Source organism: Rhinichthys klamathensis, unplaced genomic scaffold (genome assembly GCF_029890125.1).
Source record: "Rhinichthys klamathensis goyatoka isolate OS25496 unplaced genomic scaffold, OSU_Roscu_1.1 h1tg000639l_1, whole genome shotgun sequence".
NCBI classification, from domain to species: domain Eukaryota; kingdom Metazoa; phylum Chordata; class Actinopteri; order Cypriniformes; family Leuciscidae; genus Rhinichthys; species Rhinichthys klamathensis.
The window spans coordinates 1246467-1263754 of NW_026607085.1; the positions used below are offsets into that span (position 1 = coordinate 1246467).

The 17288-nt window shown below is 36.5% G+C and overlaps 2 protein-coding genes across 2 annotated transcripts in view; one reads left to right on the plus strand and one right to left on the minus strand.

The window, feature by feature from the left end:
• Window positions 1–2751, plus strand: part of ar (androgen receptor) — a 117449-nt gene extending 114698 nt beyond the window's left edge. The window contains exon 8 of the mRNA XM_056241369.1: window positions 2145–2751. Within this exon, the coding sequence (XP_056097344.1) occupies window positions 2145–2303 (159 nt within the window). The 3' untranslated portion in view covers window positions 2304–2751. The remainder of the gene's footprint in view (window positions 1–2144) is intronic.
• A 3555-nt stretch (window positions 2752–6306) lies between these two features.
• Window positions 6307–17288, minus strand: part of ophn1 (oligophrenin 1) — a 42409-nt gene continuing 31427 nt past the window's right edge. Inside the window, exons 20-24 of the mRNA XM_056241400.1 lie at window positions 16681–17007; window positions 15821–15950; window positions 11567–11617; window positions 7506–7545; window positions 6307–7419 (exon numbers count right to left, since the gene is read on the minus strand). Of these exons, the coding sequence (XP_056097375.1) occupies window positions 7408–7419; window positions 7506–7545; window positions 11567–11617; window positions 15821–15950; window positions 16681–17007 (560 nt within the window). The 3' untranslated portion in view covers window positions 6307–7407. The remainder of the gene's footprint in view (window positions 7420–7505; window positions 7546–11566; window positions 11618–15820; window positions 15951–16680; window positions 17008–17288) is intronic.

Below are 17288 nucleotides of genomic sequence, written 5' to 3' on the forward strand. Positions count from 1 at the left end.
CATGAGCAGCAAATCAAGCATATTAGAATGATTTCTGAACGATAATGTGGCACTGAAGACTGGAGTAATGATGCTGAAAATTCAGCTTTGCCATCACAGGAATACATTACATTTTAAATTAAAATATATTGAAATAGTTACTTTTACTTGTAATACTATTATATAATTATTTGCACTGTATTAAATAAGTCATTATTTGATCAAATAAAGCTTTGGTGAGCATAAGAGACCTCTTTTTAAAACAAAAAAATCTTGCCAGCCCCAAACCTTTGAACGGTAGTATACTTTTTTTCATACAAATAAGACAGTTACAGGCGAATTCACTAAAAAGTTGCACTACTTTTGCATAAATGCATTTTATTTGTTAATAACACGCCCAAACCATCTCCATATAAGGGCTTTCCACACGCACTTTCCTTACAGCCTTTCGTCACTCTCGTCAAACTTGCCGCTGTTTGCAGATGCATTTTCTCCCGATCCTCGAGCAATGCCAAGTGTGCCATTCTCACCAGTTCTCACAATAAACATCTTTTATACAGACCTGCATATATCTGCATTATTCAGAGAAACCGCGCATCTGAAGCTATTACGCAGCTTTTCTGACTCTTTAACTGTATATGATGGAATGCATTTAAGATTAAATTAAATTGTATTATTTAATAATTTTATTATATAATTTTATATAATACAATTAATGCAACATACTTCAATATAATTATAGTGGTGTTAGGATGAAATACAATTTCTTAACACGATTATAAGACCGTACAGAGTAAGTGCTTTTTGAGTACATGTGGTTTCAGTTGTTCCTATATTTTGTCATAAATTTAGAATACATTTTATTATGAAATTTTTGGTGAATCGTGATTTGTTCTTAAAATCATTCAAATGCACTTTTCGAGCACAAATTTGTAAATACGCATGCTTAGTGAATGAGACCCATTGTTTCTAGCGCAGACACACCATTCTATGTAAATTAGGCTCATTATTGATTAGGGGTGGGAATCTTTTGGTACCTCACGATTCGATTCAAATCGATTCTTGATGTCACGATTCGATTAAAATTCGATTCTCGAATTTGAATCAAATTTCAATTCGATATGTGCATAGATTTGATTGTAGTTTACTGCTTTGTGTTACTTTTCTTATTTGACTGCAGTAGACAGTTTAATAGTTCTAGAAGAAAAATAATCCTACTGAATTAAAAAATGTATTTCGTTTTTCTTCCTATTTTAGTCAACTCAATACAACAAATGCCCTTTAAGCTTTCTGCAATTATTACACACAGTCTTCTGTAATAAAGCAAGGCAAGTTATTTTATTTTATTTTTGATATTAAAAATAGGAACAAAGAAGCAAATTACAAACAATAGGACAAATACAATAGAAAAAATATACAAATAAATAAACTTTAAGTTTTTCAGGTACAGTAGCATAGGTTTATTTAACATGTAGAAATACTAACGAAATTGAATAATCAAATGTAAAAATAAAACACTGTATAGTCTTCACTGTATGAATTAAATATAAATTGATTCATATTAAAGATTAAAAAAAATCCTACTGTCCACAGTCAACACGATGTGCATTTTGACATAATTGTGTGTGTACCTGTGAAAGAGAACTGATTTCGAGATCGCATGCATGTGAGAGGCGGCATCGAGTCCTTGTTCACGGCTTATTGTGTCATGTTTATGTGTCAATAACTGTAAGTAACTTTACATACTGTACTGCGAAGTTAAAGAAGTGTGTAACACATTAGAAAATCGATTTTTGAAATTTGTGAATCGATGCAAATCGGTAGAAGATAGAATCGCGGCTCAAGAGCCAGTTAGGGTGAATGCTGGACAATCTTTGTATAGAATGCCCGATTGTAGTAGTCTGCTGCAATGTCCAAAACAGAACAGAATCGAGCAGAGATGAGTTTATTAATTTTTTGGCCATGTGTGTGCGCTGCTAACGGATTCACATTATTCCTTCAGTAATTCTGGTTCTAAAACAAAACAGGTAACACACCGAAATTACAGCACTATTGTCAGGCACAATACATTCTTGGTGAATTCTTCCTGTAATGTTGCCATTTTGCTTATTCCTGTCTCTCCTTTCCCCTCCTTCTCTCTCTCTCTCTTTCTCTCCCTCACCCAGATTGTTCAGAAGTTGCACCAGTTCACCTTTGACCTCTTTGTCCAAGCCCGGTCCCTGCCCACAAAGGTCAGCTTTCCCGAAATGATTGCAGAAATAATCTCGGTCCAGGTGCCAAAGATCCTCGCCGGCCTGTCTAAACCAATCCTGTTTCACAAATGACATGACTACGCCCCTGTACCACTGATCCATACCAACCCCACCCAGGCCATATAAGCCAGTCTGTTCGGCCTGATCCAGTTTGATCCAGCCTAAACCAGCCTACGATGCTTTTAATGTGGACTCGAATCGAGCGATGAGACTGAATAATACAGATTTTTTGATTTCTAACCTCCCTGCATCCCTCCCTCCCTTTCTATATCAGTCTCGTCTCCCTCGTTTTGAAAAATGGCCCTGAAAAGTAGCGGGACCATTACATCATTACAGTTGTCTATCTTCTCCTCAGAGATCATTTGAGCTCATTTTCTCAAACTGACAGCACGGTTTTGTTCTTTCTTTCGACCAGCAGTTATCCTTCAAGAGTTACAGCGTGTTGCCCGGTGGATATGTTGGAAAAAATATCACTGAAGTTTCACCCGAGCCCTTAATCAAAAAAAAAGAAAAAAGAAAAGACATTACATAGATCCCTATCAGAGTGTGACCTGCCTTGACTCTCTATGCATCGTGGGATAAAGAGGTTTGATTTATTGTCTGTGAATTGATAGATCAGGACAAATCAAAGCTACATGATTCGAGAAATACATCTGAACGTGGCGAAAACCAAGACAAATCTCTGCGCTTATGACTTTTCCTCTTGTTAGTTAGAACAACACACTGCTAAATACAGTACTGTAGTATTAAAACAATATGGTATAGAATTCAGGACAGCAGAGTTTCCACCCTGCTTTATTAGTTTATTGATTGTAAAACAAGTGCTTCATTCATTTCTTATGAAATGTAGAGGCTCTTTATAAAAGCTTTTTAAAAGGCATTATTCATTCAGAATGTTTAGATTCTGTGACTTTTTCGTTCAATTGAAAATCTATGACAGTTGGGATTGAAAATTGCCACTGAAAGGCTGAAAGGACAGCACGATGAAAAACATCTCAGTCATCGCGAGTTGCCTCCTCTAGACAGCAGACTTTTGTTAAGACAAGGCTCAGCACCCTTTTTACAACCCGGATATTTAAGTTCAGGTTTTAGGGTATAATGTTGACAGTTTGTATATAGAACATAAATACAGCAAAGCTTGGGTCAGCATAGAAGATCTTCAAAAAAATATTCATTTAAATCTATGCATGCTGTCTTCATATCCATCATGAAAAAACAACAAACAAATAATTGCATGCTAAAGCCCTAGATATATATATAAAAAAATAAAAAAATAATTTTAAACTGCATTTCCAGTAAGCTAAATGGATATTGTTAGGAAACAGGACTGTTTTCCCATAAGGCTCTTATGAAGTCTCTCTCTCTCTTTCTTTCTTTATCTCTCTCTCTTCACTGTGCTTAATGGAAGAATTGGCAAGGTAATGTTCTTGTATATATATGTAAAGGTTAAGCGTGGTTCTTTTCAACCTTTCTTTGTGCTAATGTATGGATGTAGTCAATAGTTTAACAGTACAGTTTCCTCTCTTTCCTTTATAGTAAGTGCCACTAAGGGATTTGTATTTCTCCACGCTAGCAATAAGTAATCACATGCTTAACACACTCTTTTAACAAGCACATTTAGAATACAAAAACACGCTTCAAATGATACACAGATTTAAAAAACAAACAAAACAAAACAAAAAAGAGCTATGCGTATGTGACAACACTGGACAGTACTGTTATTTTATCAGGAACTCGTACCAAACATCATGATCACCATCAACTGCCGCAAATCAACGGCAAGAGGTGCTAAAGCTCTCCTGTTTATTCACGAGGGTGTTAAATGAGACAAAAGACAAAAAAAAAAAAAACAAGGCATATGTATTTTTACTCCGCTTTTGCTTCAATTAAAGCATTCTCTATTTATCCTTCAGAAAGTAACATCTTTACTTGTATTTTCTAGATGTCTTTTTCCTCTGCACGCTCTTTGTTTCTAAATGATTGAATAATGCCTGCAGCGTTATGTATGTAGATTACTCTTTAAAGAGCCCAGAAATCACGATGCAGTTGTCTTTGTCAGACCTGGGGTGACCTGGGGTGTGCTTTCAGCAGAGCAGGGAGTTTTCCGCCGAGTTAAAACGACGAGATGTGGTTTAGCTGCTCAGGCTCTTGTCGCCGCAGTGCATGTTGACGCTTTAAATGTGCCAGGCAGAGAATAGGCTGTCAGAGACAGCTCTTCTGCGCTGACAGCACCGAGCACCGCACAATTACACGCAGGTGTTTACCCATTTAGACGGCCCAAAAGCACTCATTAGAATTTGCAGAACTCCAAACTGCACTTTTACCCTGCCAAAAAAAGAGCTCATGACTTCCACAACAAACAGGCAGCACTTTAGGACGGAGCTGAAGCCAAAGTCTGATCACAAAAGTCGTTCATTAGCCGGCGGAACTTTGGAGGGGGACACTTGCATGTAAAGACAAATATAGCTCATTCATACTTGACTTTGTAAGAGACACTCTCTGTCTTACAAATGTTTAAAATGGAACGTTTCTAATGTCATTTAGCGACACTCAAATGTAACACCCCGCATGTGTGAACCAACTAGTGCTTGGATGGTCCATACGCTGATTTGTGACTTTCTTAAGACATCTCTTAAGAGCTATGATGTAGAACTTTGTGTGTTGGATTTACTGTTACTGTGTGCGGTGTGACAGCCAATAGCAAAAGCATATGTTTATATGCACTCTTGTAAATCTGTCAGTTATTGAATTTGGCCTGTGTTAATGACAAAAGGTTTGCTAGGATCCTGCCAATGTTTCGTCTCTCACGTGAACAACAGAACCTAGAGTCTTAATAACAGTCTGCATGTCACCAGGATGCTTCCTGTGGTTATAAATTGGCCTGTCAGTACACAAGGGAGGAAAAATGCTATATAACAATCTCTCAATGATAGAATATAATTTTCTAATGTGTATTACTGCGAAGTATCTTGAAATGAAGAGCTACGTTAAACTGAAACAAGAGCACCACACTGGTTTACAGACACTAAATGTGCTAATGAAACCATATAATGAAACCATGAAATAGCTGTATCTATTTATGTCCTGTTTCAGCTTTGTAAACCATATAAGAACTCCCATATGTGTAACAATGACTTTTTTTTTTTTTTACTCTCTTTGCTGGCTGATACGAGCAATTACACGACTAATCATTAGCGAATGCTTTTTTTTACAGCTTTTTTCTCTGTGTGAATAATTCCTGTCTTTTCCTGGTGTTATGGGATATTTTTTCGCATTTCCATATGCAGACTGAGGAGCTGGGTAGTTTGGCTTTATATGACTAGAAGAGGAAATTCTGGCTTCTTAAACGATGTTTGTTACTTAAATCTTTGTAACTTTATAGTCTTTTTTTACAGCCGTTGTGTGTATGTGTGAGTCTGTGCATGCACGCTTTTTGCAGGTAATTTAGTGGTTATGTAGTGTTGTATTGACATTTGTTAACTGATGATTTCTTTTTTCAGTTTGCAAACTGATTTCCACTCATATGGAAAATGCTTATCAGACACGGTCTGATTCCTGTTGTGTAGAGCCTGTGTAAATCGGGTTTGTTTGTGCTTTACTTCTTTCAATTCAATAAAAACATTTGAAACTCTTGAAAGTCCTTCTTTGCAACTTTTTTTCTGAAACACACCCTGAGTCGGATGGACATAAACAATATCATGCAAAAGCAACTGGGCACTACAGACATTTTCTATGGTGGGAGCTTGTCTACCCTCTTAAGGGTAGCTGTGACTGGTGCACAGCTGTTTTAATTTAACTGGATTCCAAAGGACCGTTCTCCTTCCAATCATTTATTGATTATTATCATGAGGTCATTTAATTTTATAGATTTACTTCTACTCTGGATTGACTCAGTGCACTTTCACGTACAGCTTACTTTCATAAGAATAAAACAGTTCATCTCTTTTAATAAAGTATCATTTTTTTGCAGCAGTACATTTAAACAAAAAAACAAACAGGGTTTAGTGACTGTTACGAAGAATTAGAAAGTGAGAGCTTGACGAACAGCAAGAAAATGTTTACAAAAACTCACCAAACCCACCTAAAGTGACCTTAAAATTTCAACCTTATTGTAACTGAAGTACCAAAAACATACTGACATATACATTTACATTTCCACATTTACAATTGTGTGAAAGTGAGAATGAGACTTAAAATCTTTAGATTTCACACAGAAGATTCCCACTGACCAAAAGAAACCAATAAATGTTCATCTTTCGGTCAACGTTTGAGACTTGAAAGTGAGGTTAAGCTGAATACCAAAACTGATCTCTCTATAACATTAAGGTTGACTGATCTTTTTTTTTTTAAAAGGGGTCGAGAGGGAGAGAAAAACATATTGAAGCGTCCTTTGCTCTGTAAACTAGTCAAAGTAACGGAAGTTCCTCAATCCCTTTTGGTTTGCTGTAGGAACACGACAAGCATTTCATAACGGTTAAAAGGAGAAGCGGTTTTCAATTACTGCAACTACTCTGCTTGTCAGAAACATTTCAAACCAGCACTGCACTTCATCTCTTTCCAGTTACTAATTACTGAGTAATAACAGATAATTAATAGAAGCATGTTCATCTTCTGAGTAATTAAATACTGATTAGTGTTGATTCGGAATAGTACCACCTTTTACCACTCACAAAGTGAAGTCTGTAGTGTGTCTGAAGAGTGAGACTGTAAATCCGTAAGTCTTATCGGTTTCAATAAAGTAGGTCAGAGAGAAAGGGAGATATTGAGAGACACAATGAGCAAGAGAACAGGAGGGAGTTCTCCCTATTGTGCAGGAAGGTCAAAATGTTTAAAAAAAGAAAAAAAATATTCATTGCTTTCTTTTTGTTCTCTGATCCGAGCAAGAATCAAAGACTTCATTTTACAACAAAGTAAGCAAGTGCAAGAAATTGGCGGCGAAGCACAAAAAAATAGTACCCTGCCCAATTCACACACACAAAACAAACAAACTGGGGTCAAGGGGCGTTCCTTCATGCTCTGCCAGTAACATTAATAATTGTTCTATTAAAATCACATCCAGACTCCAGGCCTGTGCTGTGCCGTACATGGACACATACAGTCTCTTGACCGCTGACATGCGTTAATTGGTCCACAAGACATTGATCCACAAGTTGTATTAGTGACTGGAAGGAAGTTCCTATTTAGTGTTCTGCAAAGATAAACAAGTGACAGAAATGAGCATAAACACTATAGGTTACTTTAATAATTAAAATAAGACAGTAGAACATGCCGTACCTCATCTCTAGAAGCTGCAGTTGAGGCATTCGGAGGGGAGCTGCAGGACAAAAAACAGTAAGTTATTATAAATTTCATTCTTTTCAGTAACTTCAATAGATAGTTCACCCCAAAAAAAAGAAAATTCAGTCATTATTTACTCACTTGTGTTGTTCCAAACCCGTTAGCTGTTTTATTTTTTTTCGTGGAAAATGTACAAAGTTTAAATTATTTCTTACTGTTTTCCCTACAATGGCAGTACAAAGGGATGAGGCTGTCAAGATCCAAAAAGGTCCTGAAACAACCATCAAAGTTTTCCAGAGTTCTCAAGTCAATATGGTGCAGTTTTGACAAGTTTGGTCACGAGACAAGCTCGATCAAATGACCATTAATGTTCAAGATGTCTAACCATATTTCAAATCACCAACAAAATCTGACCCATAAATGATATTCAAATAGCATTAAAAAAACTTACATTTGAGGCTGGACCAGCCATTGAGCTAATGAGTCCTAAGTGTGTGTCTCAGGACACTGACTGTTTCTAGTCAAGTCGTCACCTTTATTTACATAGAACTTTATAAAATACAGATAGTTTCAAAGCAGCTTTACATGTGAATACAGAAAAATTATTCACTGACGCAAAAAGAGTTCATTTCAGCTGTATAGCAGCTCTAAAAGAAAATAGTGTCATTGTTCAGCTGAAGGTAGTTCAGTGCGGATTCAGTTCCGTCATAAAGATCATCAATTGTTAAATTATTAATCTATAAAGCAGTTCTGCAGAAAAGAAACCTGGCCATCATCCAGCTCAGTTGAGTTCTCATCCAATAGTGTCAGTGCAGTCAAATCAATAATATTGTTGAATACCAAGTGTCCCCAACTAGGCAAGCCAGAAGTGACAGTGGCGAGGAACCCAAACTCCATTAGGTGACAGAATGAGCTTCTAGTGATGCGATGACTTTACCAGTTGACGATTGGTTCTTTTATTTAGAAGGCGGGGGTTGTATCTTTCTGAAGGCTCTGACATATTCCACGTTGCCCTTTATCCAAATCATATTAATATGAGTGCACCGTCTTGGTATATCTAAAGTCTTTGTTGAGCCGTATATGCCACTTGTTTGGTCATTTTTGGAACTTGACAGCCTATGATCCCTGTGAACTGTCATAGCATGGAAGATACAGAATCCTTAAAATTCTCCTTTTGTATTTGAATGAAATTCACTGCATACAAGATTGGAATGGCATGAGGGTGAATAAATGGAGACAAATTGTTCATTTTTGGCTGAATTACTCCTTTAAAATGTCATTGTCACTTGCACCATCATCGGTAGGCTACATTAGATTTTATGCACATGAAATATGAGCACCTGCGTAGCGAGCGCTGTGCACAGGCTTGTGAAATGAACGGGGTGTGGTGCTTCATTACAGACGTTTATTTTAGTTCACTTTGATGCTTTGCATTTGGTCAAACCTTTTCTCTTAGTATCCTCTGAGAGTTCCCTTTGGGATCTGTTCTATCATTGTGAAAGTCCTTGAACTTAAACTACACAAGTGTGTGCACTGGCTTGGAACGCAGCCATGAGCAGTGAAAAGAATCCTCCTAATCTCAAAAAGGCAGCCAAACTTGCCAAACTGCTCATTTCATACTTCATAATTCAAAAAACAAAAGGAAATCCCGCACACTATCAATACTTGCAAAAAGTATCAAAAAATATTTATTGCCAACGTTTCGTTCTCATGACCTTCATCAGGCATATACTTCATACATACTTCATAATTTAGTAAAAGATCAGCCCATACTAATTTTAGATTACAAACACCCACATACTTTACACACAAAACCTGATATCTGAGCAGTAGCTTACTTCCGACTGCAAAACTAGTAAGTAACTTCTCTGCACTTTCCTGTGGTGTCTAAGAAAGTCTTAGACACAGTAGCCTTATTTGAATCCTGTGCTTAAAGGGATAGTTCATCCAAAAATGGGAAAAAAAATCGTTCTTTTTCATGCAATAAAAATGACTGAAGACTGGAGCTTTCAAGCATCTAAAATCACAAAAGCACCGTATAAAAGTGTCATTAAACTGGTCCAATTTATGACCAGGGACTGTCAAGCTCCAAAAGTACAAAAAAAATGCACGTTAAAAAATGGTCCATACGATTCATGCGCCATATTTCAAATCAAGTTAAATGAAGTATTAATTACTGATTATCTCCAGCAAGCTGGAACACTGAGTCATTGAATTGAATCAGACTGAATCAGTCTAGTTTGTCAATAAACCATTTACATAAATGATTCATGTGGCAGATGCTTTTATCCAGGATGACTGAAAATCATTCAAAAGTTGATGCATTCCTAGGGTATCAAACCCAAGACCTTGCTGTTGCAAACACCATGCTCTATTGTTTGAGCTACATGAATACTCATCCGGATCAGATCACTGATTCTTGGAAAATATGCAACTCAAAAGAATGATTTGTTCATGAACCAGACATTGGTTAGAGGAGAGCTAGAATTGACTTTTCCTCACACAAAACTATTGTATGACGAAGAAGACTTGGAATACACAGTAGCGCATGAGTCATGTGGACCAATTTTATGACAGTTTTATGGTGCTTTTTTTTTGTTGCTTTTATTTATTGTAATTGCATGGAAAACAGTGACCAAAACATTCTTCAAAATTTCTCATGTTATGGTCAACAGAAGAAAGAATGACCTTGAAAACAACATAAGGAATGAATAAATGATGACAGATTTTTTATCCTCTGATGAACTCTTCCTTTTAAAGGGATAGTTCACCCAAAAATTAAAATGATGTGATTAATGACTCACCCTCATGTCGTTCCAAGCCCGTAAGACCTCCGTTCATCTTCGGAACACAGTTTAAGATATTTTAGATTTAGTCCGAGAGCTTTCTGTCCCTCCATTGAAAATGTACGATATACTGTCCTTGTCCAGAAAGGAAATAAAGACATCATCAAAGTAGTCCATGTGACATCAGTGGGTTAGTTAGAATGTTTTGAAGCATCGAAAATACATTTTGGTAAAAAAATAACAAAAACTACGACTTTATTCAGCATTGCATTCTCTTCAGGTTCTGTTGTCGTTCACGAGTCCGCAGTGACGCTGATGACGTAAGACGCTGCTGACGTGTATCTGGTGCGTCCGTGTATTCGGGTTCAAATAAATATGGCTGGGCAAAAAAATGCAAGTCTTCCTCTGTGTGGAAATCCTTAGACATGTTTGCGAAGATTGTTTTGTTTACAGCGTGCCTCAGACTGCAAACGAAGCTCGGGCGCACCAGATACACGTCACCAGCGTCACTGAACGCGGCTTGACAACAGAACCTGAAGAGAATGCAATGCTGAATAAAGTCGTAGTTTTTGTTATTTTTGGACCAAAATGTATTTTCGATGCTTCAAAACATTCTAACTAACCCACTGATGTCACATGGACTACTTTGATGATGTCTTTATTTCCTTTCTGGACAAGGACAGTATACCGTATATTTTCAATGGAGGGACAGAAAGCTCTCGGACTAAATCTAAAATATCTTAAACTGTGTTCCGAAGATGAACGGAGGTCTTACGGGCTTGGAACGACATGAGGGTGAGTCATTAATGACATCATTTTTATTTTTGGGTGAACTAACCCTTTAAGCCAAAGGGTTCAAATCAGGCTACTATGCCTGTAGGTTCAAATGTGAGTGTGTGTGTATTTTATGAGCGTGTGCATGTTACCATTTTCCTAGACGTAGATCGAATTACCATCTCTAAAGTAGCCATCTAAAAGGTTTAAACTAAACTGTTGTGCAGGACTAAACAAGTGATCGGATGTATGTCTAGAACAGAATTTATTTGGTATGTAACACAAGGACTTTCAGCATGTGGTCATGTATTAAACACAACTTTATTTAAAAGCACCACATCAAAGGCGCATTGAGTTTTACTGGCTCCGCTCTAAGTGAGATCAGGCAGCTGCTGAAAACAATGAAAGGCTCTCTCACACACACACACACACACACACACACACTCGTGAGCCAGCACATGCACACGCATTCATGCCCTCACATACACGCACACATACCTCCCCATCTGCCTGGATGCATTCTCAAAAAACCTGGTTTTGGAGGCGACACTATGAAAGGGAGAAAGAAGAATACATCAATTCATCGCTGAGATCATTCTAAATGAATAAGACAAGTTTCAATAGAACTATTTTGTCACATGATGTTCATATTATTGTTTGCATGCTGTGAAAAATATCCCAAACATGCTTGAACAGATTAGTCTCGTCTGAGGCTGAAGTTGGAATCTTGAATCCCAAATATGAAAATGTAGTTTTGTTTAGTTCTGAGTCACTTTGATAAAAAAATTGAACACCAAACTTTTACAAAATTTTTAACACAATTTGAAACATTGATTTCTAAGCATTTATTAATTTATATACGGTGTATCAAACAAATAAACAAAATACCAGATTTGAAAATCTGAGCTCTTAGTATGAATATACTAGAGTACTAACAACACTTTAGATGTTATTGTGTTATGAAATTCATTTTTTGTTTTTCAGTGATGTAGGAAACTGCATTACGCAAAGTGTTGTTACAGCAACAAATACTGTATTTACAGTCTCAGTTAAACATTCTGTCCAGCACATTCAAGTTCATCAGTTCACAGATAATATCACTTTATTATCTGTGCAGGTGATAGTTATATATGTATTTCAGTGAGTTGATTCATTAGCTAGAAAAGCGCTTAATTTTAGTGACCCTCAGCTCAATTCTCAATATACTGATTACATTTTTCTTCTTCTAAAAATTGTTAGTGCATTATTAACATCTTGCATTGTTTTTGTTTTTTCTTGCTATATTTTCCATCAACTATATTAAAATGTGTTTCCGCTGATGTAAAACTGCTGTGCTTATAACTGTGAGGATCTCCATTAGTCTTATTGTTCCAACTAATTATTACGGCACCGTAACGCAAACACCTTCAGCTATTTTAAGATTTTAATTAAGAGATTATTTGTTTTAATTTCATGCGTACATGTTTTTTATTAACCATCCTACAAGTTGGTTCTTAAAGGTTAACAACAAAAAAGAAGAACTCATTCTGCAGACTGCCACAAGAATGATAGAGCCAGTATGCTTGAGAGTATGTTTGTTTTCAGGAGAAATTTAACTGAAGCATTTCTGAGATAAGACAAGTGGCCAAAACACCCATATTTTCTTAGACCCAGAGTTAGTCTAAAATACTGCTCCCTGCTCCTTTTCATAGAATGGTAATTATGAGGATCTAACAAGCAGAAACGTATACTTGATCAAGATTAGCAGTCTTGTCCAGATCAAATCTGCTGTATATGGTATATTTACAATGGCTTGCAAAATGATTCAGATGCTTTACTAAATCCCTGCAGATCCTGCACTGAAATCGAGCTCTCTGGGATATTTCTTAGCACTGAAACTCAATAACATAATATTAATGCGACTGTCAGAAAAGAAATTTAATATTTTTGTTTTCACCAGAATTTATTTTTTTAAAAAAACCTGAAATGTGTTGTTTGAAAAGTTAAGCACAGATGGAAAGTGATTTTGTAAATAAGGACACAAATGTCGTCGCATTGACCTCTACCTGTGAATCATTAAAATAACTGAAGCATTTTCTAGATTAAATCCCCACAGTTAAGGGATCATTATTCTAGCTGTGAATCTTAAGGACTGCTGTGAAAATTACGAGTTAAGAGCGTTCTTGAGTCCAAGTAAAAGTAAACCAAATGCATACAATTTGGAAAAACAAATAAAACTACATCCAAGTGTTTGGAATCAAGCCACCCAAACAGCTAGAAAAGATCATCCCTGTGCAAAATCAGATATCTTCCAAGACATCCGAAGAGAGGCCAACAATCACTTTGCAGGATCAACAGTGTTCAGTCAGATGAAACACGCACCAGCCAACCAGTCCAGCAAAACACTGGCCTGTATGAGGTATTCATACAAATTCATTTTAATAAAAAACATGCGAAAGCATGTCAGGGGCCGTTTGCATAAACGGTTAAGACTAGTCTTACAACAGTCATTATATTTTTTCTTTAAGTCTGTTCATAACTGTTTTACGTCAGTTATATAAAAATGTAGATTGGTCTAATTATGATACTAGAAAGTAAGACTGATTGACGATAGTTGGTCATACTAGTACTAAAGACGCAGTCTTAACATAAGTCCTTTGTTTATGCAACCAGCCCCATGAGTTTGCCAAAACACATAATGGTGATCCAGCTGCAATGTGGAAACGATCAGATCTTGGTCAGCATAAAACAATCCGGGTGCCACAAATCTATATCAGCCCACACCATAAAAACACAATCCAATGCTGATGAGAGATACAGGGCTTCTCTTCATCGGTAGGAACATATTTATAAAATAAAGGATGGATGGATGGTACAAAATACAGAAAGGTACTGCAATATAGGGCTGCAACATTAATTGCGATAGAATCAAACTTGCAGTACAGAATAGTCTGATTATTAAAGGCTAAATTTGAACTTAGTATATAAAATAATAATTAAGAAAGTAGAGAGTTTACAGCATTTCGACAGAGTGAAAAACTATTGCAATCTGCACATAAAGTTATCCTCCAAACAGGCTTGAAATATATCTACTGTATTTCATAATTTCGGAGCACTTTATTTTACAGTCCTGTTTGGCGTGTACATCCTATGCACTTATTGTAGTAACGACAATGGTAATAACTAGGTACTAAACCATGAACTTACTCCTAAACCTAAACCCATGTAGTTACCTTATATTACCCAGTACTTTCTTAGGTAAGTACACTGCAAGTACACCATCATTTCAATATTCAATATGATAAAAATAAATCAGTATTATGTTACAATGAGATCATATTTAAGTTGGTATACTAAAAATAACTGTATGAATAAAAAGTGGACGGAGACCCTAAGTATAATCTAAATGCCAAGAGAACTGGGTTCTTTTTCACTCAGTTCACGTTTGGCTTAACTGAAAGAAGTCTGAGTTACTCTTTCTGTTAGCAGGAAAGCTTGGGCAAAACAGGACTTAGTTTGAAGACAAAGACTTCCTAGTTTTGTAGTTTTTGCACACCCGTTTCAAACTGAGAGCTGCCATATCTGTACTTGTATGCCTTTTTCTTGTCTTGATATACCTAAACAGCAACAATAACAGATGTTAAATGTTTACTTGCATTTCATATCATTATTGCAATATTTGGCTATAAAAAAAAAATATATATATATATATATATACTGTATATAAATCCTTTTTTTTGCATCAGTATTAAAATTCTTTACTTTTGTCTAAATAAAAAAAAGTCAAAAAATCATTTAAAATGCTACATTATACAGCATACATTTTTTTTTTTTTGATTAATTTAAAAATTAGCTAAAGGTTACATTAAAAGTGTTAATAACTTATGTATTAGTTTTGGTACCGATATACTGTATAGTATGCATCCCTAAAATTGTGCAGCCCAACTGCAGGAGAACCTGTTTTAGTCTCCCAAAAAGCCAACGTTTGGGAGAAAGTTCCGTTTCACTTTATTTTGATGGTCCCTTTAACACATTCTGTTGTCTATAAGTAATGTTGCCCCTACATGTCTACTAACTCTCATTAGAGTGTTAGTAGAGTATTAGTAGACTGGTGGGGTTAGGGTTAGAAAGCTGACATGTAGTTGCAAGTTACTTATAGTCTGTTGGAGAAGCATCACAATAAAGAGTTAGCACATTTTAAGCAGACAATACTGATACTCTAATGACAGATAGTTGACATGTAGTTGCAAAGTTACTTATAGTCAACAGAATGTTCAAAATGACCATCAAAATAAAGTGTTACCGAAAGTTCATTCTTCAGAAGGTCAGTGATTCCAGACACAAGGCTAAATGAACATTGCAGTGGCACAAGAACACAAACATATCTCATAATGGCACAATCAAAGTTCTGAACTCAATCCAACTGAGAATCTGTGCTGCTACTTGAAAATTGCGTGGACAGTGTCGACCAAATAACCGGAACAATCTGGAGCAAATCTACCTGGATGAATGTGCCAAGATCACACCTGAGCAGAGAGCAAAGTTGATTTATCCTTCACCCAAAAAAGACTTAATATAGTCATTGCTGCACGGGTTTCATTCACTGTGCTATGCAACGCATGCCAGTTTTCTGTTAATGTTTATTAAAAAAGATAACAAAAACATCATGTAAATTGTAGTTTTAGCAACAAAAAGAATACCACAGAGAATCTGAATAAATCAGCAGTAGTATTACAGTGAAGTAAGGTTTGTGGTGAATTTATGTGTACTTACTATGATGCTGGAGTGTCTTCGTTTAGAGTTTTATTGAGGAGACGGGAGGGTGGATCTGGTGGTCGAGTGGGTGGCCGGCAGATGGAACTCTTCTCTGAGAAAGATCGTCCTTTCAGCCCCTGAGCCTCTCCTGTTACACACACACACACACACACACCTGTTACAACCATTTTAATGGACTGACTCATTGGAGCATGATTATTGTAAGCATGAGTTCTGCTTATTGTAGATTACAAGGGATTGCCATCCTGCTTCATGTATTATGTTGATTACTCATACTTCATGCCACACTGTGTTATTACATTACATCATTGCATTTGATATCATTTCCAAGTGTTTTATGAAACATTCCCTGTTTTATGTTTTTTTCTTCTTAATGTTAGTTCAAATGACTGATTTGGCAGACAAAAGATTTCAAAAAATTTGAATCAGGGAAGCAGTTTTGTAAAAAAAAATATATTCATAAGAAAAAAAAATATAAGATTATGCCAAATGAATAAACCTTTAAAATAATAAGTTTCTTTGTTTTTTTTTAAAAGTCACTTTTTTTTAATGAGACTTCTTTTTTTATAAAACCATGACAGTTGTATCACACTGACATTTTTTACTTTAGGGCCAAAAATATTTACTTTAGGGCAAAAATATAAAAATGAATTTTTAATATAGTATAGTTTACTTTAATATAGATTGTGAGGACGTGTATTCAAGTCAAAGTATATATGAATTGCATTTCTAATGTATTTTTGAATAAATTAATAGACAGGTAAAAAAGGATCATCCTTAAACTCAGATTTTGGCCTTCATTCATGTCACACAGGATGGTGGATAGTTTAGTTAGATCATTTAAATGTCTTGTTTACCAGTTGTTCTTTTGAGTTGTGGCCTGCTTCCTTGGAAAGACTGAGCGCGGTTCACTGTCCCTCCTGATTCCCCATTGGTCGTCACCATGGCGTCTGACCTCTGACCATCCTGTATCCTAACTTCAAGCCTGCCAACATCAGAATCCAAGGGCCGGAGAGCAGGTCTGGGGTTAACAGGCTTCCGAGTTGTCGGAGAGGAGAGCGGGATTGATGGAGGACATATGGAAGGAGGTGCCAGTTTTGTTCTTTGATGAGGAACCGGACTGGTGAGGCCAGTGTCACCCTCAGGTTCGCCCTCATTGTGGGTGGCGCCGTTTTGCTCTTGCCCTGTGAAGCACAGAGTCAGTCAATGCAGGCAGTTAAGATAAAGCACCACTAAACGTCTGGTGGGTCAGAAGCATGCTTGCAACAGTTTAGCCCTGAACATTCCCCTGAGAGGAGATTGTATCAGGGGTGTCGTTAAAACTTAAAATTTCCTGTTCTTGTAGTTTGGGCTTAAAAAAAAGGGAGGTTGTGATAGTTCCGATAAATAAATAAAGAGAACAGCTCGACAGACGCCCTGTCCTCTTGTATTTCCACAATACGAGAAATACAAGCCAATAAAGACT